The sequence below is a fragment of the Heterodontus francisci genome, chromosome 3, assembly GCF_036365525.1.
Source record: "Heterodontus francisci isolate sHetFra1 chromosome 3, sHetFra1.hap1, whole genome shotgun sequence".
Taxonomy (NCBI): Eukaryota; Metazoa; Chordata; class Chondrichthyes; order Heterodontiformes; family Heterodontidae; genus Heterodontus; species Heterodontus francisci.
The window spans coordinates 24642021-24667360 of record NC_090373.1 but is presented as its reverse complement, the minus strand read 5'-3'; the positions used below and the strand labels follow the sequence as shown (position 1 = coordinate 24667360).

At 41.2% G+C, this 25340-nt stretch overlaps 1 protein-coding gene across 2 annotated transcripts in view; it reads right to left on the bottom strand.

The window, feature by feature from the left end:
- Positions 1–2261: 2261 nt before the first annotated feature.
- tbp (TATA box binding protein) overlaps positions 2262–25340 on the bottom strand; it is a 36033-nt gene continuing 12954 nt past the window's right edge. The window contains exons 4-8 of one of the 2 annotated variants that reach the window (XM_068020201.1): positions 9110–9197; positions 7866–7957; positions 5959–6126; positions 2934–3028; positions 2262–2815 (exon numbers count right to left, since the gene is read on the bottom strand). In XM_068020201.1, coding sequence (XP_067876302.1) covers positions 2736–2815; positions 2934–3028; positions 5959–6126; positions 7866–7957; positions 9110–9197 — 523 coding nt within the window. In that variant the 3' untranslated portion in view covers positions 2262–2735. The remainder of the gene's footprint in view (positions 2816–2933; positions 3029–5958; positions 6127–7865; positions 7958–9109; positions 9198–25340) is intronic. The other variant, XM_068020203.1, reaches the window with a different exon arrangement.

The following is a 25340-nucleotide window of genomic DNA, read 5'->3' as shown; positions in this document are numbered from 1 at the left end:
TATTCCTACAACATCCCCATCTGTCCCCATATTCCTCTACCACCTACCTCTACTAGGGGCAATTTATAATGGCCAATTTACCTATCAACTGCAAGTCTTTGGTGGTGGGAGGAAACCGGAGCACCCGGCGAAAACCCACGCAGACACAGGGAGAACTTGCAAACTCCACACAGGCAGTACCCAGAATTGAACCCGGGTCGCTGGAGCTGTGAGGCTGCGGTGCTAACCGCTGCACCACTGTGCCGCCCATGTCTTGTCAAATACCTTACTAAAATCCATGTAGACAACATCCACTGCACTGCCCTCATCAATCCTCCTCTACTTCCTCAAAAAATTCAATTAAATTAGTAAGACACAACCTCCCCTTAACAAATCCATGCTAACTATCCTTGATTAATCCATGCCTTTCTAAGTGACAGTTTATCCTATATCTCAGAATTGATTCTAATAATTCGCCCACCATCGAGGTCAGACTGACTGGCCTATAATTATTTTTAGACAATGGTACAATGTTTGCAGACTTCCAATCCTCTGGTACCTCGTCTGTATCTAGTGACGATTTGAAGCTGATCCTCAGAGCATCTGCTATTTCCTCCCTGACTTCCATTAACAGTCTGGGATACAATCCATCTGGCCTGGTGATTTATCCACTTTCAAGGATGTCAGACCCTCTAATACTTCCTCTCATTATGCTTATCGTATCAAATATTTCACATTCCTCCTCTTTTACTACAATGCATTCATCATCCCTCTCCTTTGTGAAGACAGAGACAAAGTACTCAAGAACCCTGCCCACATTTTCTGCACACACGCACAGGTTATCTTGTACATCCCTGATAGGCCCTATCCTTTCCTTAGTTATCCTCTTGCTCTTAACGTACCGATAAAACATCTTTGGCTTTCCCTTGATTTTACTGCCAATATTTTTTCATGTCCTCTTTTTGCTTTCCTAATTTCCTTTTTTACTTCACCCCCTACACTTTCTATACTCCTCTATAACTTCTAAAGTATTAAGCTTTTTGTGACTGTCATTCACTTTCTTTTTCTATATGCTTCTAGATAACCAGGAGGCTCAAGATTTGGCAGTACCACCCTTTTTCTTTGTGGGGACATGTCTACACTGTGCCTGTAGAATCTCACTTTTGAATGCCTCCCACAGGTTTGCCACTGATTTTCCTTCAAGTAGCTCTATCCAGTCCACTTTTGCCAGATCACCTCTCAGCTTCGTAAAACTTGTTTTCCCCCAATTTAGAACTTTTATTCCTGCGCTATCCTTGCCCTTTTCCATAATAATGCTACATCTAACTGTATTATGGTCACTATCTCCAAAATGGTCACCCACTGCTACTTCATCCACTTGCCCAGCTTTATTTAAGACTAAATCGATAATTGTGCCCTCTCGTTGGGCTTGTTACTAAAAAGTTCTCTTGAATGCAGTTCAAGAATTTTGTGCCGTCTGAGCCCTTCACACTGTTTGTATCCATGTTGAAATCCCCAACTATTATTGCCCTATTGTTTTTGCAGTCAGAAATTTGCCTACATATTTGTTCCTCTATCTCCCTCTCACTATTTGGGGGTCTTTAGTACACTCCTGGTAGTGTGGCGGCCCCTTTTTTAATTTCTGAGCTCAATCCATATGGCCTCATTTGATGATTCATTTAGCATATCATCCCTCCACACAGCTGTAATTGATTCTTTAACTAATAAAGCTACATCCCCTCCTTTTTTATCCCCTTCTCTATCCTGCCTGAAAACTCTATATCCAGGGATGTTGAGCTGCGATTTTTGCCACTCTTTAAGCCAAGCAATCCACCACATATGCCCAGGAGATAACAAAACTGATGGTCTTACCTTTAGGACCTTACGTGACAGCTGCAAAGACTGTTAGGAGCTGTGTAAGAGATTGTCAGCCAGAGATTGATCCAAGTTATTTCCATCACCTGGACGAACTTAGCAACGGTTTACCAAGACACATAGGTCTTACAGCAAAATGTAATTAATTATTACAACTCTGGCTCAGTGGTAGCACTCATTTCTGAGCCCAAAGGTTGTGGGTTCAAGTCCCACTTCGTGCACCTGAGCTCAAAATCCAGGCCGCTACTCCTCCATGCAGTACTGAGGAAGTGCTGAAGTGTTGCAGGTGCAACCTTTCGAATGAAACATTAAACCGAGACCCTGTCTACTACAAAGAAACCAGCCTCAACATTTTAAATATTCAGCCACCAGCACAACCTTGCCACTAAACAACCATGACCAATGTATTGAATGGAAAAAAAATTTAATGCAAAAATCTGTTGTAGATCGGCTGCCAATTCAGAGAACAGTCTTTGATAGTGCTTTAAAAAGCAAGATATTTTCAAGTAAGATTGAATTTTAAAAAAAGGGCTTGAAAATACATTAACAGACACATTTACATGGCTTACATTTTATAAAAAATTCAATATAAATAACATGCAAAACAAATTGTTTCATTGGTTGATAAAATTCCACGTAAAAGACAACTCAAGTTCCTGACAATGATTTTGCAAAAACTGCTGTCATAGGGTGACCAGAATAGTACTACAGTTAAAAAGTACTGGTTTTACTCCTAAACCATTGCATATAATAAATCTGAATCACCCCATGTAATGTTGCATCAGAACACCAGCAGAAAACAGCGTTCAAACTATACAGGCTATACAAGGTAGCAGGCAAGGGAAATGGTCCTTCAGAGTAGGAAGTCTTTGAGAACAAAGTTATGTCGTCTTCCGGAAACCTTTCAAAATTGGATAGATGTTTTCAAATGCTTCATAGATTTCCGCACGGACTTTTGCACCTTCAAAATACAAATTATACACCAATTAGAACATTTAGCAAACTGGAGTGGATTTATGCATTGAAAAATAAATCGCACGAAAACCAATCTAATTTGGCAAACAAGAGATGCAACTTACCAGTCAATACAACTTTTCCGGACACAAATATTAGCAGTACAATTCTCGGTTTTATCATTCGGTAGATTAATCCAGGAAACAGCTCGGGCTCATAACTACAAAACATAAAAAGTTTGATAACTGGCTATATGCTACAGTTATAATTTATTGTAGCACATTACTGGTCAAAAAGATTAACGCAATATATGTGGTTGGATTTTTAAAATTATAACTTGAATTATATTCATCTCTCAGATCTTAGTTCCTTTCCATCCCAGAGTGATGGTGTGAAAGTTACATCTGATTGATGTAAGGCTGTAAGTGACATATGTTTGGCTGCCTCAATCCAAATGGGTACAGGACAATACTGACCATAGTTGAAGAAAGATAAATAATCTTACACAGGCCAAAGGATGAACCAGTAGATGGTGCTATGATTCAATTTCCTGAGATCCAAAAATGGAGTAAAGGCCTGTCTATTACTTCACAGCAGTCAACAGGAGGAAAACCCTGTTTCTGTTACTCAGGGACCTGCTGGATCAGCCCCTAAATTTAAAACATTACTTATTTAGAATGCTAATGTCTCAATCTTGAAGGGATACTGATAATGATCTGAGAGCATTACATCCAAAAGAAAAGGAGCAACATTCTGGTTGCCTGTCGTACGGCCCTCAAATTAAAACCAATTGTCCCCATGCCATTGAAAAAGTTTGATCAAAGGAGGTTGAAGATCCATAAAACCAAAAATGGCCTTTTTGTAGAGAAGCCAGATTCTCTAACAAACACATATGCAAGCCCCTTGAAGAGACTCCCAACATAATCCGTTGAGGTCCACTTCAGATAGGGTGCAAAAAACCCATGCTTTACCAAAGTTCCGAACATGGATGAAATTGAACTGCTTCCCTCAACTTCCTTACCCAATATCCCCATATCCTTAACCTTTTGGAGATTGGGTTTAGAAGCTTCCAGCAAAGCTTCCACTGGCCACCAAAATACATTTGCTGAATTGATGCTGCAACTTCCAAGCCGAGGTATAGGAAGGCATAACAAAGTCACAGGGTGTAAAGCAAGCTACGAAACATGGATTGGCCACTGAGTCAAGCGTCTGCACCAGTTTACCAGCTGCAGCCCCAATCTGATAATCAAGAAGGGGGAATATGCTTCCTAAAAAAGAACAACTTTGGTTAACAGCCACTATGTAGCTCAATGATGAGAAAAACCCAATTAAAGTGCCACGTGACTGTTTTAAAACTGCGAATCATCAAATATACCTGTCTCCTTACCTGAATTAGGTAAAAACACTCCTTGTAGTGGATTTATGAAGTTAATCAGATTTCTTTTATTTAACTTTGATAATTCCCAGTACTGTCTGTGCGATGCATTTCTGCTTAGTTTGATTTCTTTTATCACTGAACTGACATGACTGTGTTAAAAGATCTCTGCCACTTGCTACAATATTTTACATTTTAAAATTCATCCTCAGGACATGAATGTTGTTGGCAAAGCTGGTATTTATAATCTATCCCTGAGAAGATGGTGGTCAGCCTTCTTTTTGAGCCTCTGAAGTATGGTAGCTTGATACAACTGAGTGGTTTGTTAGGCAGTTAGTGTGGGGCTAGAGACATATATCGGGTATGGATCTCTGGTTTCCTTCCCTAAAGGATGTTAGTGAACCAGTGGATGTTGACATCAATCTAACACTATTATTGAGAAACTTCTTCCAGAACTTTTTTCTTATTTCAAAAATGTCAGAGATTTAAACTTACATTGCCTGGATGATCCTGGCCTCTGGATTAGTCCTGTAATATAGCCACTATGCTACCATACCCTGATAGCTACAGTTATATAAAAGGTTACAGAACACATTGTTTTTACCATTCACATCCAGTAAGTAATGACTTCATTCTAGATATTATTTTAATCCCAAATATATCACAAGCACAACAACAGAAGGGACCAAAAGAGCATGCACAAGGTTCCCTAGTCTAATCATATGCTGTCCTCATTCTAGGCTGTCTAACACCACAATAGGGCGGCGCAGTGGTTAGCACCGCAGCCTCACAGCTCCAGCGACCCGGGTTCAATTCTGGGTACTGCCTGTGTGGAGTTTGCAAGTTCTCCCTGTGTCTGCGTGGGTTTCCTCCGGGTGCTCCCGTTTCCTCCCACATGCCAAAAGACTTGCAGGTTGATAGGTTAATTGGCCATTATAAATTGCCCCTAGTATAGGTAGGTGGTAGGGAAATATAGGGACAGGTGGGGATGTGGTAGGAATATGGGATTAGTGTAGGATTAGTATAAATGGGTGGTTGATGGTCGGCACAGACTCGGTGGGCCGAAGGGCCTGTTTCAGTGCTGCATCTCTAAAAAAAAAATACGATGCTTTAAATTCTATACATGATTCCTGATATAATTTAAGTCTGTACTAGTTAAACACTGCAAATATAACATGTTAATGCATCTTCACCAAAGCTGACTGAAAGGGTTGCTAGGTATAAGCGCACTTCTCAGTTCAAAGGAAGCACTATGCGGCGATTTAGAGCACACATTTAATTCCAGTACAGATGGAGCAGAATTCATCAGAAGAATCCAATAAACTTCCTCTTGTTGCCTCACTGGGCATGCTGCAAGCAAAAACTAGCCACTTTTATTCCCAGTCACTGCTGTGTTTTCCTTTTTTCTTAAATATCTAATTTAGCCTCAGGGTATGGTTAAGGAAATATGAAAAAAATCAAGTTGAGAAGGAAAAAACCCATGAAAACAATACACATCGATACTGAGGGAGTGCTGCCTACGGCATCAAGTGCCAGCCTAGAATATGTGCTCAAGTCTCTGGAGTGGGGCTTGAACCCACTCTGGCTTGAGAGGAGAATGCAACCCACTGAATAAAGGCTCAACAACTTCAATTTTCATTATACTATCTTTGCATTTAAGAAACAGACATCAGCTTCCTTTCTCTACAGTAATCAGTAAATGCATACATAACAGTTTAAAACTTTGCCCCCTGATTATAAGTTTAATTCCTGGAGCCTCTTCCCACATTCTTTACCTGCTGAATTGCTGATGAGTGAGCACCAAGCCTTCTAGTCGAATGGGAAATTTCACATCACAGCTGCCCACCATGTTCTGAATCTTAAAATCCAGAAACTTAGCTGGGAATCCCAATTTCTGTACAACTCTGGCATATTTCCTCGCAGCCAGTCGTGACTGTTCTTCACTGCAACAGGAGACAAGGGCTAGTATTTATTGAGCAAATAATCCTAGCTACTGGCACTGAAAATATCAATCAGGTACAACTTGACAAAGTGACATTTAGACAGTCTCATCTGCTAATCAAAACCACGAATATCAAGTCAAAATAAAAATACCTCGGATACTGTTAATTTGAAATAAAAACAGAAAATGTTGAAAAACACTCAGGTCAGGGAGCATCAGTAGACAGAAACAGACTTAACGTTTCAGGCTAATGACCTTTCATTAAAACATTTCTTCAACCTGAAACTAACTCTGTTTCTCTCCAAAGATGCTGCCTGACCTGCTCAGTATTTTTGGCATTGTGTTTTTAATAACTAATATAAAGTGATGTACTGGCTATAATGCACAACTTAGTTCTTTGTTTTAAGTTTTACCTTCTCAAATAATTATAAGTAATGCTCTGAAAAGTCAGTAGCAGCAATCATTTCAAGTACACTATTTTTGGCAATTATAAATTGGAAAACGAAAATATGATTTTTAATGATTAAATTCCCAATTCCGTAAACCGTGCAATCAAAATATTCCAGCCAAATTCTGGAGAGAGGTACCTCTGAGGTCATCCACTGTTCTTAAGTGCAGACATACTGCTTAACAATCTGTGCACAAGTTACTTTAAAACTTCTCAAGCTTCCAAGCTGTAGGATTTTAGTCTAAACCTTACTACTCACTTGGAGGTTAACAGCTAAACAGTGGAGTGGTCACATAGATCCCCCTAGAGGACAGCAACTTTTAATAGATGCCAGTAACATTTTTGTGTAGGGGGCAATGTCATATAGTGTCCAGGTTTTTACAGTATTTACCAAATGCAAAAAGTTAGGACAACCCATCAACACCAATGACATGTTGTCTCACTTGCATTTGCTGCACAAAAAATGAAAACCATACAAAGCTAAATAATTACATTTCAATATGAATGGTCAACATGAAGTATAAGTAGAAGCATAAGGGCCATATTTTCATTCAAGAGGCTATTAGAATAGAAAATGCATTAGAGCAAGTGACTATTGAAGAGTCAATTTTAAAAGAAATTAAGAAAAACAAAGAAGAGTACAGGCAAAGAGCACAATGGGCCAAATGGCCCTTTGTTGTGCTGACATTTCTATGACTCTACACAATCACACTGTACTTTTGTATTCACAAGTGTATTTATAACGAAATCCTACAGTTGATTATTAAATTTGCAATAGAAAGTTAATAGAAACAAAAGTTTCATGTTAAGGAACCTTTTCAAGAAAAGTTGAAATACCCAGTTTCTTAACTTCCTGTCATAATGATAATATTGAAACAACCAACCAAGCTTGTTCTCAATATTAAATGTTTAGCGCATAATCAATGCCTGCAAGAAATCAGTCATATGGGAGAAAAGGTCTTCCCTTTCCATCAAGGACAACAGCCTGGCAACACTTGCCTAACCTCATACATGAATAGTGGTCACTTTGATACAGCATTAGAGGGTTGCTGGCTCTTGTTAGATTATGCAGGAGGAAGAACACACATTGAGAGACTGATGTTTATTAAAATTTAATGCTAGTGTTCCTGGACAGTTGCTGCCAACTGATGAGTGAATAGAAAAATGGAGATTAAAAGTTACTTAAAGCATCCACTAGGGGATTATTTTTCATCATCAAAAAGTGTGAACTTTAAATCTGGTTAAAAAGAGTATGAGGTTATCAGAACTTTGATTAAAATAAATGTCCATACCTCTTTGCTCCAGTACACACCATTTTCCCAGAGCTGAAAATAAGTGCAGTTGTACGAGGTTCCCGGATTCTCATGATGACAGCAGCAAAACGCTGCAAAAGAGACCAGTACTGGGTTAGACTGCTGTCAGCACTGTAACCTACCTGCATGCTCTGGTAATACTGGGAATCCCAGGATCTATGCAGCACTAAGGGAAGCAGATCGAGGGTTTGATGTCACTCGATGCGGTTAGGGGGTGCTTTTTCGAGATTGGGGATGGGCAGGGTAGCTTTACTTTGCATTTGGTTGTACTATACTTGACTTGGGAGTGCTTGATGCTAACACGAAGAACATAAAAGCATAAGAAACTGGAGTACAATAGGCCAGTCAACCCCTCAAGCCTGTTCTGCCAATCAATAAAATCATCGCTGAACTTCTACATCAACTCCACTTTCCTGCTCTATCCCCAGATCCCTGGATTTCCTCGTTCCCAAAAATCTAGCAATCTCAGACTTGATGAGCACCCACATCTCTTTGGGCAGAGAAGTTCAAAGATTCATAACCCCTTGAGTAAAGAAGTTCCTCATCTCTGTCCTAAATGGCCAACCCCTTATCCCGAGACCATGACCCCTAGTTCAAAACTCTCCAGTCAGGGCAAGCAGCCACTCAGCATCTATGCTGCCAAGTTCTCTAATAATTTTATACGTTTCAATGAGTTACTGAAATATAAATGGTTCTATTCACCCTCATCTTGACACGTACACAACTTTTTAAAAAATGTTTGGGGGGTGGTGGTCAAGGTCCTACACAAGTGCAAGCTTTTCTTTGTTGAAATTCTACTTTCTTCAGCTATCAACCACCCAGTTTCATCTTCAAGAATTGCGTTTGATGTTCTCAAGCTGGCAGGTATAGTTGATGTACCTGGGATCAGTCACATAAACATGGACACTGCGAACTTTCCTTGTATTGAAAGAGAGGGAAAAATTGTGCAACACTTTTTAACACCAAAAAATGGGAAAATCACGTCAAAACATCTCACCTGGTCCCATTCTCATGTCTTCCCTCCTCTTTCTTCCCCATCACCCCCTCCCTCCGAAAATACTGACAGCATGCTTTTAAAAGTTACACATATCACACCACTAAAAGAAAAGTTTAAACAGAAAATGAATTCATCTCTTCACTTCAATACTTCAACAAAAAGCCTTTGATGTTATTTTCACTAAATCATGCACACATACATACATCACACATACATGAACACCTACCTTTGGATTATACTCAGCATTTCTTGCTCGAAGAGCTATTGTCTTCAGGTCCAGTTTACAACCCAGATTGACTGTGGACACTATATTTCTAGGTATAAAAAGTAAGTATTTAATTTTTTCCTTTACAGAAACCATTTTAATTTATTAAAACATTGTGCCCTTTTGAAAATTATTCTTTCATTCCAACACTGATTTAATATTCAACATTCTTCTGGACATTTGACATGTTCCCAGTTGCTTGGCCAAATTAGTACTAAAAGGAATTGCTAATTCCTCAATCCCATACTCTGAGGAAATCAGCTTGAAGGGAAGCTGATTATAGACAGACAGTGAGGCCTGATTCTTCAAATATGAAATCATGGAATTAGCCATTTAATGCCCTGGCACACTACCAACTTATTAAAAGTAACAATTCCTTAGTTATCTAACAACGTGCACTTATATAGCAAAATCAGAATAAAAACATTCCAGCTTCTCAGGAGTGTCAGACGACAAAATCTGACACCGAGCCAAATAGAGATTAGGAGAGGCAACCAAAAACTTGGTCTGAGCTAGGTTTTAATGAGTGTCCTAAAGGAGGAGAGAAAGATGGACAGATTTAGGGAGGGAATTCCAGAGCTTAGACCCTATGCAGCTGAAGTCACGGCCACCAATAGTGGAGCATTAGGAACTGGGGATACACAAGACATAGAATTGAAGGAGTGCAGATTTCTCGGAGGGTTGTAGGGACGGAGGAGGTTCCAGAGACAGTGGAGGGATTTGAGTGAGTGCAAGGATGAAAAATTTTATCAAGGTTTTGTTGACAAAGAGTCAATGTGGTTGGCATCCTTTCATTTATGAAAGATGACAGACAGGCAGAAAACAATCCATTTACATGTGGTGTCTTCTCATGGTGCACCTTTGTCGAAGGCTGTGAAGGCCAATCCTTGAGGAGCAGGTTCTGCCACAAGTGCTGCACATGAAGCTGCCAAGTGACACTGGCACCTGTTGTAGCACTGGTCATCAAGGTAATGCATACCAGTCCACAGGATGCGTCATCATTTCCCTCTTTCACTAGCTAGTGACTCCCAAGTGCTGTAGTCGATATTTAGGGCCTTCATGTCACGCTTACAAGCATCCTTGAAGTGGAGCTTTGGGCTCCCCACTGGTCATCTGGCCTAGGCTATCTCACCATACAGAAGGTCCTTGGGTATGCAACTGTCTTCCATCCTGCGGACGTGTCCGATCCACTGAAGCCGTCTGTGTTTGATTAGTGCCAACACACTTGGGAGCTCTACCTTTTTTAGATTTTAGAGATACAGCACTGAAACAGGACCTTCGGCCCACCGAGTCTGTGCCGACCAACAACCACCCATTTATACTAATCCTACAGCAATCCCATATTCCCTATCACCTCTCTACACTAGGGGCAATTTACAATGGCCAATTTACCTATCACCTGCAAGTCTTTGGATGTGGGAGGAAACCGGAGCACCCAGCGAAAACCCACGCAAACACAGGGAGAACTTGCAAACTCCGCACAGGCAGTACCCAGAATCGAACCCGGGTCCCTGGAGCTGTGAGGCTGCGGTGCTAACCACTGCGCCACTGTACCGCATTTGTGATTTTGTCCTGCTGGGATATACCCATAAAGCGCCGCAGACAGCGAAGATGGAAATGACTGAGCTTCTTTTCCTGGTCAGCTTGGTGTTATTCCATCCACATTTTGCAAGTTGGTCAAAGATGGTAGCTGCTTTCCCTATACATGTATCGAGCTCTGCATCAAGGGACAGATTGTCTGTCACCGTGGACCCAAGGTAGCAAAATATGCTAACCACTTCCAATGGGGTGTTATTTAGTGTGATCAGGGGCAGAGATGCAACACTTAGTCTCACGATCATGGTTTTCTTGATGCTTATAGTCAAGCAGAACAAGTTACAGGCACGGGAGAGACAGTCCATGATCCTTTGTAGCTGGGTTTCCGTGAGAACGACTAGCGCAGCATAATCAGCATAGAGGAGTTCTCTGATCAGGGCACGATGTGTTTTTAGGGCAGCAAGTACTGGGGAATTTAAGATTAGGATTTTATTGATACTGTTTATAAGCAAAATACATAATTAATGCACTCATGTAGGGATGGAGCAGAGAAAGTGGCAGGGGAGAGAAGATTAATTGTCATGCTCTACAACATATAAGTTTGAATAATTGAAATGGTTAATACACATTCAACATAAAATTTGCAAGAAAATAAATTACATATGAAATCAAAATGCTACTGAAACTAGATTAATCCTTGCAGACTCAAGGCCTCCTCCTCCCACCTCTAGGTCTGCTCCCCAGAAGATAAGTTTCAAGGAATTCACGCATCTGTGCCATTGATATCTGCATCTACTTTTATTAGGTCATTAACTTGGTATGATTTAGATTAAAATATATCACTTGACATCCTCTATCCTATGTTAATAATTGATCTTCTGGGTTACTCCCCAGTTCTCATCAGCCAGAAGATAAACAGTTCTATACCGTGAAAAATCTCAGTTTAATGTACAAATATCACAAGTTAAGGAAACACGAGCAGGATGTAAGCTTGTGACATGAATGCTATTGGAAGACCACCATACTGGAGACAGTCTCTCTGGCTCCTTGCAAAAGCCAAGCTTGTGCAGCAGAATCTCTGCATTCCTTTGAGCCTGTGCCAAGCTTTCTACCAGCAGCATGCTGCAGAGTCTGTCTTCTCCCACCTCTGAAATGCTGCCTGCCTACTCTGTTGCTAAAAATATAAAAAGCTGCTTTGTATTGCTAATTTAAAATCCTCTTCTTTTCTCCCTGTTTTTTCTGATCATAAACAGGAAAGGTTTGTTGGCAGGCTGGGGGGGGGGGGGGGGGGGAGTGTTAAGAAAATTGAAACCCCCCTCCCCAAAAACTGAGTAAATTCAGAGAAAAAGATTGTTCAAAAATAAAGCAGTTTGCTAAAACTCATGAAAATGAGCAACAAGCTGAAAAAAGTTCGATGATTATTACCTGATCCGTCATGCTTGGTATGTAGTGCACAGTTCTGTGATAGGAGTCACAAATACAACATATGGGCATTGTAAGACCTGATTTTGAGGGTGAATGACCGAATCTGGGGCCTCCCCCTGTCCCCACACAGAAATTGGTAAAGAATAAATTTTTAAGCAATCCCACCTCCCACCTGACAAATTTGTGAATTTGTAATGAAAATTGCTAAAAGTCAAATTTAATGATCATTGCTAATGGATGCCTGGGGCTTCATGTGGGATCTGTGACCTGAGCCACAGATCTTTGCACTAGCTTAAGTTTGAGGATAGCCAGGACACATTTAACAAACTGTTGAAATGGATAAGGAAGAGCAACACAGGAGGTACAGCCTTTAAAATAATTAAACGTATATTTGCTGTTAAACCACAACATAGTGCACATGCCCAACAGACTCTCAAAGAAAGTAACTAATTCAGTCAAGTGGCATTTTAAAGTCAGGTTGCCTAATTTTAGCTGGTGGCTCTCACATTAAATTCAGTCACAGTACATTAGCAGTTAAACACGAGGGCAGTTCATATTCCTGCACCAAGCTTATTTTAACAATGCAAGTTTTAATGGTTACAAACTGGACAGAAGAATAATTCAAACAATTTGGCTCAGTGTGACAGTGTCTTTTCAAATCTGAGTGTTAATATATTCAAAGTGTAGGAGGTCCCAGTAATTCTTGTTCTATGTAAATGAGGCACAGTTGGAAAATCTCATGAGTAGGCAGTCTGAACTCTTTTTTTGGGGGGCGGAGGGAGGGGGTGCATAGAAGAGATGTCAGTTTAATGCGTTTAGGTCCAAAACAGGTGAAATGATCTAGGTTAGAAAAAAGACCCAAAATTTAACAGTGAGATGAAGGCTACAGAAATATCCATAACTTTTGTGTTAGGGGAAGGAGCATACTGTTCCTTAAAAAAGGAAAATCAATAGATGGTAAAAGAAGCAAAACACTGCAGATGCTGAAAACATGAAATAAAAACAAACAGAAAATGTTGGAAATACTGAGCCGGTCTGGCAGTATCTGTGGAGAAAGGAACAGAGTTAACGTTTCAGGTCAACGTCCTCGATGTTCTGATGCAGGTCATCGGCCTGAAACGTTAACTTTCTCTCTTCAGACATGCTGCCAGACCTGTTGAGTATTTCCAGCATTTTCTGTTTTTAAATCAACAGATGGTAATGGGAGGTGTGCATGATAAGAAAGACTTGCATTTATATAGCACCGTTCATGGCCTCAGGACATCCTAAAGTGCTTTATACCCAGTGAAGTCCTTTTGTTTTTAAGTGTAGTCACCGTTGTAATGCAGGAAATGCAGCAGCCAATTTGCACACAGCGAGTTCCCATAATGAGAGAATGACCAATCTGCTTTAGTGATGTTGGTTGAGGGATAAACATTGATTAGGACAACAGATCATGCTTGGATGGAATAGGTTTGATGACCTTTCCTTGTTCTGTGCTTTATGTTATGATTTGTGGGATCCCTTTTCCATGGCAGAGCTCTGCATCCCTCCTCATAAGAAATAAAATCAAATTAGAATGAAAAATAGACTGCTTGTTAACTCATTTCCATCTGTTTCATAAGAATTAGAATCCCACATGTATGCAATCATTAACTCTTTCATGTCAGAGGGAAGGATAGTTAGCTTCAAAATTCAACTTAAAAATTGAAGTAGCACTAAATGAGAAAAGCATCGTACCTACATGTGCGCATGTATCTCCTTTAATATATTGCTCAAAATTTATAAATCAACAAAAACTACAACAGGCATGTGATCAGAACTCAGTTTTTCAATACACGCAGCCTGTTTTTAGGAAAAAAAGACTAAATTTGACCTCCGTAAAGCTTTTGAAATTTGACCTCTAGTTTTTGAAAATCACTTGAACAAAGCTACTGTACAAAGTGCTAAGAGGGAAAGAAAAATATCCCATCACTACAGCTGACTGACTGGATACAATGCATCTTGGGAAATTAAGTAGACTGCACATGCTCAGACTGTGCAATCCAACTTCAGTTCAAGCACAGCTCTGGGAAAAAATACCAAGTTCAAAACCAGGGTGTTGCAGAGGCAGAAGTTTCAACTTCAATGAAAGCATTAAAAAGGCACAAGATACAGTTCAGATATATTTAATGTCGTTTAGTAGTCCAGAACTTGAGTATTGCTGAAAATAGAGATGTGCTGTCGAAGCTTTTCGTCTTGCAATCAGGACAATCTGCAAGAATAACCAATGCAAGAGAAAACAACAACTTATACTGAACAAAGAAGAACAAAGAAAATTACAGCACAGGAACAGGCCCTTCGGCCCTCCAAGCCTGCGCCGATCCAGATCCTCTACCTAAACATGTCGCCTATTTTCTAAGGGTCTGTATCTCTTTGCTTCCTGCCCATTCATGTATCTGTCTAGATACATCTTAAAAGACGCTATCGTGTTCGCATCTACCACCTCCGCTGGCAACGCGTTCCAGGCACCCACCACCCTCTGCGTAAAGAACTTTCCACGCATATTCCCCCCTAAACTTTTCCCCTCTCACTTTGAACTCGTGACCCCTAGTATTTGAATCCCCCACTCTGGGAAAAAGCTTCTTGCTATCCACCCTGTCTATACCTCTCATGATTTTGTACACCTCAATCAGGTCCCCCCTCAACCTCCGCCTTTCTAATGAAAATAATCCCAATCTACTCAACCTCTCTTCATAGCTAGCGCCCTCCATACCAGGCAACATCCTGGTGAACCTCCTCTGCACCCTCTCCAAAGCATCTACATCCTTTTGGTAATGTGGCGACCAGAACTACACGCAGTATTCCAAATGTGGCCGAACCAAAGTCCTATACAACTGTAACATGACCTGCCAACTCTTGTACTCAATACCCCGTCCGATGAAGGAAAGCATGCCGTATGCCTTCTTGACCACTCTATTGACCTGCGTTGCCACCTTCAGGGAACAATGGACCTGAACACCCAAATCTCTCTGTACATCAATTTTCCCCAGGACTTTTCCATTTACTGTATAGTTCACTCTTGAATTGGATCTTCCAAAATGCATCACCTCGCATTTGCCCTGATTTAACTCCATCTGCCATTTCTCTGCCCAACTCTCCAGTCTATCTATATTCTGCTGTATTCTCTGACAGTCCCCTTCACTATCTGCTACTCCACCAATCTTAGTGTCGTCTGCAAACTTGCTAATCAGTCCACCTATACTTTCCTCCAAATCATTTATGTACATCACAAACAACAGTGGTCCCAGCACGGATCCCTGTGTAACACCACTGGTCACACGCCTCCATTTTGAGAAACTCCCTTCCACTGCTACTGTCTGTCTCCTGTTGCCCAGCCAGTTCTTTATCCATCTAGCTAGTACACTCTGGATCCCATGCGACTTCACTTTCTCCATCAGCCTACCATGGGGGAACCTTATCAAACGCCTTACTGAAGTCCATGTATATGACATCTACAGCCCTTCCCTGATCAATCAACTTTGTCACTTCCTCAAAGAATTCTATTAAGTTGGTAAGACATGACCTTCCCTGCACAAAACCATGTTGCCTATCACTGATAAGCCCATTTTCTTCCAAATGGGAATAGATCCTATCCCTCAGTATCTTCTCCAGCAGCTTCCCTACCACTGACGTCAGGCTCACCGGTCTATAATTACCTGGATTATCCCTGCTACCCTTCTTAAACAAAGGGACAACATTAGCAATTCTCCAGTCCTCCGGGACCTCACCCGTGTTAAAGTATGCTGCAAAGATATCTGTTAAGGCCCCAGCTATTTCCTCTCTCGCTTCCCTCAGTAACCTGGGATAGATCCCATCCGGACCTGGGGACTTGTCCACCTTAATGCCTTTTAGAATACCCAACACTTCCTCCCTCCTTATGCCGACTTGACCTAGAGTAATCAAACATCTGTCCCTAACCTCAACATCCGTCATGTCCCTCTCCTCGGTGAATACCGATGCAAAGTACTCGTTTAGAATCTCACCCATTTTCTCTGACTCCACGCATAACTTTCCTCCTTTGTCCTTGAGTGGGCCAATCCTTTCTCTAGTTACCCTCTTGATCCTTATATATGAATAAAAGGCTTTGGGGTTTTCCTTAACCCCGTTTGCTAAAGATATTTCATGACCCCTTTTAGCCCTCTTAATTCCTCGTTTCAGATTGGTCCTACATTCCCGATATTCTTCCAAAGCTTCATCTTTCTTCAGCCGCCTAGACCTTATGTATGCTTCCTTTTTCCTCTTAGCTAGTCTCACAATTTCACCTGTCATCCATGGTTCCCTAATCTTGCCATTTCTATCCCTCATTTTCACAGGAACATGTCTCTCCTGCACGCTAATCAACCTCTCTTTAAAAGCCTCCCACATATCAAATGTGGATTTACCTTCAAACAGCTGCTGCCAATCTACATTCCCCAGCTCCTGCCGAATTTTGGTATAGTTGGCCTTCCCCCAATTTAGCACTCTTCCTTTAGGACCACTCTCGTCTTTGTCCATGAGTATTCTAAAACGTACGGAATTGTGATCATTATTCCCAAAGTAGTCCCCTACTGAAACTTCAACCACCTGGCTGGGCTCATTCCCCAACACCAGGTCCAGTATGGCCCCTTCCCGAGTTGGACTATTTACATACTGCTCTAGAAAACCCTCCTGGATGCTCCTTACAAATTCTGCTCCATCTAGACCTCTAACACTAAGTGAATCCCAGTCAATGTTGGGAAAATTAAAATCTCCTATCACCACCACCCTGTTGCTCCTACACCTTTCCATAATCTGTTTACATATTTGTACCTCTATCTTACGCTTGCTGTTGGGAGGCCTGTAGTACAGCCCCAACATTGTTACCGCACCCTTCCTATTTCTCAGTTCTGCCCATATTGCCTCACAGCTCGAGTCCTCCATAGTGCCTTCCTTCAGCACAGCTGTGATATCCTCTTTGACCAGTAATGCAACTCCTCCACCCCTTTTACCTCCCTCTCTATCCCGCCTGAAGCATCGATATCCTGGGATATTTAGTTGCCAATCATGCCCTTCCCTTAACCAAGTCTCCTCATTTGGTTCCCAACCCCCTGCCACATTAGTTTAAACCCTCCCCAACAGCGTTAGCAAAAGCACCCCCAAGGACATTGGTTCCAGTCCAGCCCAGGTGTAGACCGTCCAATTTGTAATCGTCCCACCTCCCCCAGAACCGGTCCCAATGTCCCAAAAATCTGAACCCCTCCCTCCTGCACCATCTCTCAAGCCATGCATTCATCCTGACTATTCTTTCATTTCTACTCTGACTATCACGTGGCACTGGTAGCAATCCTGAGATTACTACCTCTGAGGTCCTACTTTTTAACTTGGCTCCTAACTCCCTAAATTCTGCTTGTAGGACCTCATCCCGTTTTTTACCTAAATCATTGGTGCCTATGTGCACAACAACAACTGGCTGTTCACCCTCCCCCTTCAGAATGTTCTGCAGCCGATCTGAGACATCCCTGACCCGTGCACCTGGGAGGCAACATACCATTCGGGAGTCTCGTTTTCGACCACACAACCGCCTATCTACTCCCCTTACAATCGAATCCCCTATGACGATAGCCCTTCCACTCTTTTTGCCGCCCTTCTGAACAGCAGAGCCAGCCACGGTGCCATGAACCTGGCTAATGCTGCCTTCCCCTGGTGAGCCATCTCCCTCAATAGTATCCAAAACGGTATACCTGTTGTGGAGGGAGATGACCGCAGGGGACACCTGCACTGCCTTCCTGCTCTTTCTCTGCCTTTTGGTCACCCATTCCCTTTCTCCCTCAGCAATCCTAATCTGCGGTGTGACCAATTCGCTAAACGTGCTATCCACGACCTCCTCAGCATCGCGGATGCTCCAAAGTGAGTCCATCCGCAGCTCCAGAGCCGTCATGCGGTCTAACAAGAGCTGCAGCTGGACACACTTCCTGCACGTGAAGGAGTCAGGGACATCAGCCGTGTCCCTGAGCTCCCACATTGAGCAAGAGGAGCATAACACGGGTCTGAGATCTCCTGCCATTTTTAATCTTAAGCTTAACTTAGTCTGAAACTTAGAAAAAATGAAAAAGGAACGAAAAGTTTTTACCAATCACACGATAAAAAAAAAGTAGAAAAAGCCTTACCTTATCTACACACCACCAAGTCCTTTTTTTTTGGTTAGAGGAGGAGGGCGGGTGGGAGACACAACCCGTGTAGTTTCTCGGGTTCAGAAAAGGCCCAAATATATAGGGTTTTACTTACCCAGCAGCCCCTTGGTCCGCCGAAAACAAAAGGGAATTAAGTTTAAGCTGAAACTGACCTTCCCAGCTGCTCACTCACTCGCACTCTCTGCTCCCGAATAAGCTGCTGCAATGAAAGGTAAGTTATTTTAAACGGCCCAAATATACAGGGTTTTACTTACCCAGCAGCCCCTTGGTCCGCCGAAAACAAAAGGGAATTAAGTTTAAGCTGAAACTGACCTTCCCAGCTGCTCACTCGCTCGCACTCTCTGCTCCCGGATAAGCTGCTGCACTGCATGAAAAGAGTGCGCTGATTGGTTGGCAAGTGAATTCTTATTGGTAGAAACGTTGCCATGGAGAATGCATTAGTTTACAGTGACTGACAGTCAACTGCCAAGCTTACTTGAAATTTAAACTAGGCAGCTTGACTCTGATTGGTCAAGGCATTGCCCTAAGGAATGAAGCAGCGAATGGCTGTCAGCTATTTTGTTCAGCTGAAACAGGTGTGATGTTTGTACATACTCTGTCTGCAAAGAACAGGGCCTGGTGCATTAATATATGTAGCTGCCAGTACGTGCAAATGACCACACTGCAAGCCTTACTGACAATCTTTAATTGGTTAAGATTCTTAGCACATTTTTTTTCTTCTCAGGAAATATTGCGGTGTGCCTTTAAGGCTGTAATAGATCAGTACTACTTTAAGGCAGCAAGCTCCAGAGACTGTAAGCCAAAGTGCATTCTGGTTGCCCAGCAACAACCATACAGAAAAGGAGAACAGGGTTTCAATGTATCCATTTTAACTTTGAAACTGGCTTGCAGATACACACAGTTGACAAGAAGATCCAACATGTGAAGGAAATAGCAGCACTCTAAGTCAATTTAGACCCAGGTAGTTTTTTCGCTCAAAATTCTAAAAAGCTTCAAGCCAGATTAATTCCTTAAAGAAATAACAAATTATTGGTCTACTGTGTTCATCGCTGAAAAAAGAGAGTTTAATACTGAACTGCTGAACGAAACTGCTGAATTCCTATCTCTGTAAGGATCTTTGGATTCATTGGACCTTGGAAGACTGCAAGTGAACTTTGACTGTGTTGTATCAGAAGACCATTCATTGGAAGTGTAACCTGCAAAGACTATTTTTTTCTATTTTTTCGGCCAGCTAATTAAAAACCAAACTACTATTTGTTTGAGTATATGTATGCGAATGCGGGAGTTAGTTTTTAAAAAATAAGTTATAACGTCTTTAGATATTGATTTATCTAAGTAGTGTTTAAGATTTTTAGTTTTTTTTTTGAATAGTTAATTTGTTGATATCTAAAGATACCTGGTTTTATTTCACCTCATTTGGAGGTTACTAGGTTGTTTCAATTCGGCTGCTGCTTTCTTCGATTTGGAAAGCTTCGAGATATACGATGCGACCTGTAGAGCGACAGGACTGAATTGACAGTGCGTTGCTCCCTCCGATCAGAATCATATTTTGATTGGGGGTTTTGTCCTGAGCGGTCGTAACATATTTTAATTGGGGCTCATCCAGGATCGAATCATATTTTAATTAGGCGGCTCGCAACTGGGATCAGAATCAGACAAATTTGGAGGGCTTGTTTTTAGAATCATATTAACTGCTCTCGCGTATGGAATCATATCAATTGCAAACTTGATTGTTGGGATCTAAATCCAACACCAATTACGAAGAGATAAAAGGACCCAGGTTTCTTGTTATAAGGTATAGTCTGTACCATAGTAATGGCATTAGCGGAGGCAGCAGAGTTTTTAGGAAAGCAGAGTGTTTCTCTCAGTGACTTGATAACTTTAACGAAGAACAAATTAAAAGAATTGGCGGTAAAATTGGGGTTAGAATTTAAATCAAGCGCCAAAAAAGCAGACATAATAGCCCAACATCTGGAATTAGAAGAGGAGGAATACGAGGAACAAGGAAGTAGTAGGTCAGAGTGATGCAGTGGTATTGGCTAGGATTCAGTCAGAAACAAAAAAACTTGAGGCTGAAAAAGAAATGAAAAACATGAATTGGAAAAAGAGGAAAGAAAAAGCAATAGTAATAAGAAAACTTGAACTTCAGAGAGAAAGTGAAAAAGAGAGGGAATTTAGGCTAAAAGAGATGGAACTAAGATAAAGTCATGAATCCAGGGAAATTCGGGTCAGGAAAATCTGAATTTAGCAGAGCTCATGAAGTTCATGCCATGCTGCCTGAAGAGGCTTCTGCAGAAAATGAGATGACAAAAAAGGCTATTCTCACTGCGTATGAGTTAGCCCCTGAAGCTTGTTAGAAATTTCGGAACTTATGGAGATTGGCTGGGCAGACATATGTAGAATTTGAGAGTGAAGCGAATTAATTTTGACTGTTGGATACAGGCATTAAAGATGGAAACCACAAGAGAACCTTCGGGAGTTGATTCTCTAAAAACAGTTTAAAAACTCGTAGATAACCTGAAAGTTTGCAAAGCTAGGCAAGCAGTGGAAATTGCTGATGATTTTAGCGTGTGAATATGACAACCTCTGTTGTCAGTCATACAGCACAGAAACAGGCCCTTCGGCCCATCATGTCTGTGCCGGCCACCAAGCACCCATCTATTCTAATCCCATTTTCCAGCACCTGGCCCGTAGCCTTGTATGCTATGGCATTTCAAGTGCTCATCTAAATATTTCTTAAATGTTGTGAGGGTTCCTGCCTCAACCACCCCTTCAGGCAGTGCGTTCCAGATTCTAACCACCCTCTGTGAATTTTTTTTCCCTCAAATCCCCTCTAAACTTCCTGCCCCTTACGTTAAATCTATGCCATAATAATAAAAGCAAAATACTGCAGATGCTGGAAATCTGAAATAAAAACAAGAAATGCTGGAACCACTCAGCAGGTCTGGCAGCATCTGTGGAAAGAGAAGCAGAGTTAACGTTTCGGGTCAGTGACCCTTCTTCGGTTCCGATGCTGCCAGACCTGCTGAGTAGTTCCAGCATTTCTTGTTAAATCTATGCCCCCTGGTTAGTGATCCCTCTGCTAAGGGAAAAAGTTTCTTCCTATCTAACCTATCAATGCCCCTCACAATTTTGTTTACCTCAATCATATCTCCCCTCAGCCTTCTCTGCTCTAAGGAAAACAACCCTAGCCTTTTCAGTCTCTCTTCATAGCTGAAATGCTCCAGCCCAGGCAACATCGTGGTGAATCTCCTCTGCGCCCTCTCCACTGCAATCACTTTCTCCCTATGGTGTGGTGCCCAGAACTGCACACAGTACTCCAGCTGTGGCCTAACTAGCGTTTTATACAGCTCCATCATAACTTCCCTGCTCTTATATTCTATGCCTCGGCTAATAAAGGCAAGTATCCTATATGCCTTCCTAACCTTATCTACCTGTGCCGCTGCCTTCAGTATCTATGGACAAGTACACCAAGGTCTCTCTGACCCTCTGGTGCTAGGGTCCTACCATCCATTGTATATTCCCTTGCCTTGTTAATCCTCCCAAAATGCATCACCTCACACTTCTCAGGATTAGATTAAATTCCATTTGCCACACCGTCACTCCCATAAACCCGAGAAGGACAGAAAGTGGGAGAGTGAAAGGAAGGCAAGTAGCCGGAGACAAGAACAGCTGGGAATGCCTCAGGAGCCCTCCGCACATCAAAAAGGAAGATGCTGAGGGTAGAAGTGAAGTTCGCAAGCCAAAGTGTTATCATTGCCACAAAACAGGTCATCTTCCTTCAGAGTGCCGGAAATTGCGAGGTAAGCCCATAGGACTTGTTGGGACACGCAAAGCTAGTTTAGAGGAAAAGAATCTGACAGAGTATAGCAGACCAGGCTATAGCTTTAACGACAGCTGTAAAACCAGATACGAAAACTAAAAGGAGTGTAGAGGTTAAGAAGAAAATACCCAAAAATTATAATGAAGTTTTGTCAAAGGGGAGAGTAACTCCATATCTTGTAAGTGAGGCAGGAAAATCTATTATACTCAGGGATACAGGAGCAACCCAAACGCTCTTGCTGGGGAAAGATACAAGGTTTCCAACCGAGAGCGCCTTGAACGCTAAAGTTTTAGTTAATGGAATTTGCAGCGAGTATAAACCCATATCTTTACATAAATTACACCTAGTGACTTAATATCTGGGATAGTAACTGTAGGAGTTGTCCACAGTTTGTCAGTAAAGGGAATTGATCAAATCCTGGGAAATGATTTGGCTGGATCAAAAATATCAGTTTCCCCTATAATTACAGAGGAACCAAGTGAAGTTAAGGAAACGGAGAAATTACAGGAACAAGTTCCAGGAATATTTCCTGTGTGTGTTGTTACCCGAGCAATGGCTAAACAGGATCCATTGTCGGAGGTAAAAGGGCACCACAAGCAGATAGCCAAGTATCTGAAACCTCATTTGGGGATTTAGATAATCCAAATAAGATGTTTAACAGATCTTCTATCATTGCAGCACAACAAGCTGATCCAGAGATACACTGAATACCACAGACAGCTCTGACTGAAGCTGAGGCGAAAGGAGTTCCGGAAGGCTATTATATGGCAAATGGGATTTTGAGGAGGAAATGGCGACCGCCTCATAGACCTGCAGACAAAGACTGCATAATGGTTGAACAGATAGTGGTACCACCAAAATATCGCCAAGGATTATTAAGGTTAGCACACGACATTCGTTTTGCAGGACATAGGGGAATTCAGAAGACCAAATCACACATAAGCCAACATTATTACGGGCCAGGTCTTTCATAGGATGAGACACAATTTTGTAGGACATGCCATACATGTCAAATGGTGGGAAAACCATAACCTACCATAAATCTGGCACCACTAGTTTCCATACCAGCGAATGAGGAACAATTTAGCAGGGTATTAGTAGACTATGTAGGACCCTTGCCAAAAACAAAAGCAGGACATCAATACAGACTTATTATCATGGATATGGCTACTCGATTCCCAGAGGTCATTCCTTTGAGGACAGTTACTGCTAGAATAGTAGTAGAAAAGTTAACCCAATTCTTTACAAGATATGGGTTGTCACTTGAAGTTCAACCAGATCAAGATTCTAATTTCATGTCTAAGATATTTCAAGAAGTCATGGACAATTTGGGGATTAGACAGTTGAAATATTCAGTAAATCACCCACAGTCACAGGGAGCTTTAGAGAGATTTCACCAAACTCTCAAAACAATGATTAGAACATACTGTCACGAATATCCACATGACTGGGATAAAAGGACTAGACTTTCTTTTATTTGCCACCAGAGACTCACCAAATGAGTCTACAAGCTTTAGTCCTCTCAAATTGGTTTACGGACATGAAGTAAGAGGTCCTCTAAAACTTATAAAAGACAGATTCTTGTAACAAAAGAATGAATCTTCAATACTGGACTATGCATCTGTGTCTGCTTAGAATTACGCTGACAACCAATTTAAAATTGTCAGTAGGACTCACAGTGTGGCTCATTTGTGCGTACTGGAAGCTACATATATTAATACACAGGGTCCTGTTCTTTGCAGACAGAAAGAATATGTACAAACATTACGCCTGTTTCAGCAAAACAAAGTAAGTGACAGCCATTCGCTGGCTCATTCCTCAGGACAATGTCTTGACCAGAGTCAAGCTGCCTAGTTTAAATTTCAAACAAGCTTAGCAGTTAACTGTCAGTCACCATAAACTGGTGCATTCTCCATGGCAACACCTCTACCAATCATAGTTCACTTGCCAACCAATCAGCACTCTCTTCTCATGCAGTATAAGTTGTTGTTTTCCCTTACATTGGTTATCCTTGCAGATTGTCCTGATGAGTGCAAGATGAAAAGCTTCGACAACATGTCTCTATTTTCAGCTATATTTAGTGTTTTGATCCTGTTTAAACACTTATTTTGAAAATCATAAATTTTAGTTGTTGAAAGGGGTTTTCAACAAGTATATTGATTAATTTATGGCACTCAGTGGCCAGATTACTCGATTTCAGCATAATATACTCCAACAAAAAATAGCAATTGTGCGTCATACACAGCGACACTTTTAATGTTGAAATACTAACTTCAGCACCATCTACAACAGTAACAGATACTTACATGCTTACAATGAAACACATGGCCCTCGTACTGAATGTTTTGATAATTAGAAATCAGTCATAAGCCGTTACAAAGCAGGGCTAAACAATTCACTAAGGATTATGCCTCTATATTAAGGTTATGTAAATTAGTGATAGTCACTTGCACCAATTATAATTGACATTTACATTTTATTCAATGGTTATGAAAGAACTAATGATCAGGAGTGTTATAGCAAGATGCCATCATATGACCAATCCATCCTCTTCACTTTTAAGTTTCAACTTTAAGTGCAGTTTCTACAGAAGTGAAATGCCACATCTCACAGAATTAAGTCTTCAACTTCACAGCTTAGGACATTGCATGTCTACAGGGCAAGATTCATTTAAAAATATTATCAGTCCGCATTTCAGCCTATCCAATATCTGCCAATGAAGAAAAAGCAGTTTGATGCAGTGAATGGGATTTCTGCTCAACAAAAATGCGAATGATTTGAATAGTCAGTTTTTGTTCAATTGGCAAGTAGCAATCAGGTAGTTTCATCAAATTAGTTCGGGCCACCATGTTTACTTTGACCTGCATGAAAATTCATCAGCAAAAATAATTGAAAGAAAACAGAAAATAAAGTATTGTTCATATAACATGCCTGTATACTGTTCTGACTTCAAGCAAACCAACTGCCAAGTGTTCCACCCAACAGATGTAAAAAGAAAAAAAATGTGCGAGATCACGAGTGAGCTGAGAAAGAGAGAAAGGATAAATCATAAACCACAAATGTTTATAATAAGACTGAATGATTCACAAATTGCAGCAGTAAACCTTGTTCTGCTCATTACATCATAAAGTAGGAAACACTGCATGTTGAAAACCTGAATATTGAACAGCAACATAGAAATAAATTCCAGGTTGCCCAGTCAAATGTGTTTTTTTTGTATTATCTCCTTTTGGCAAAA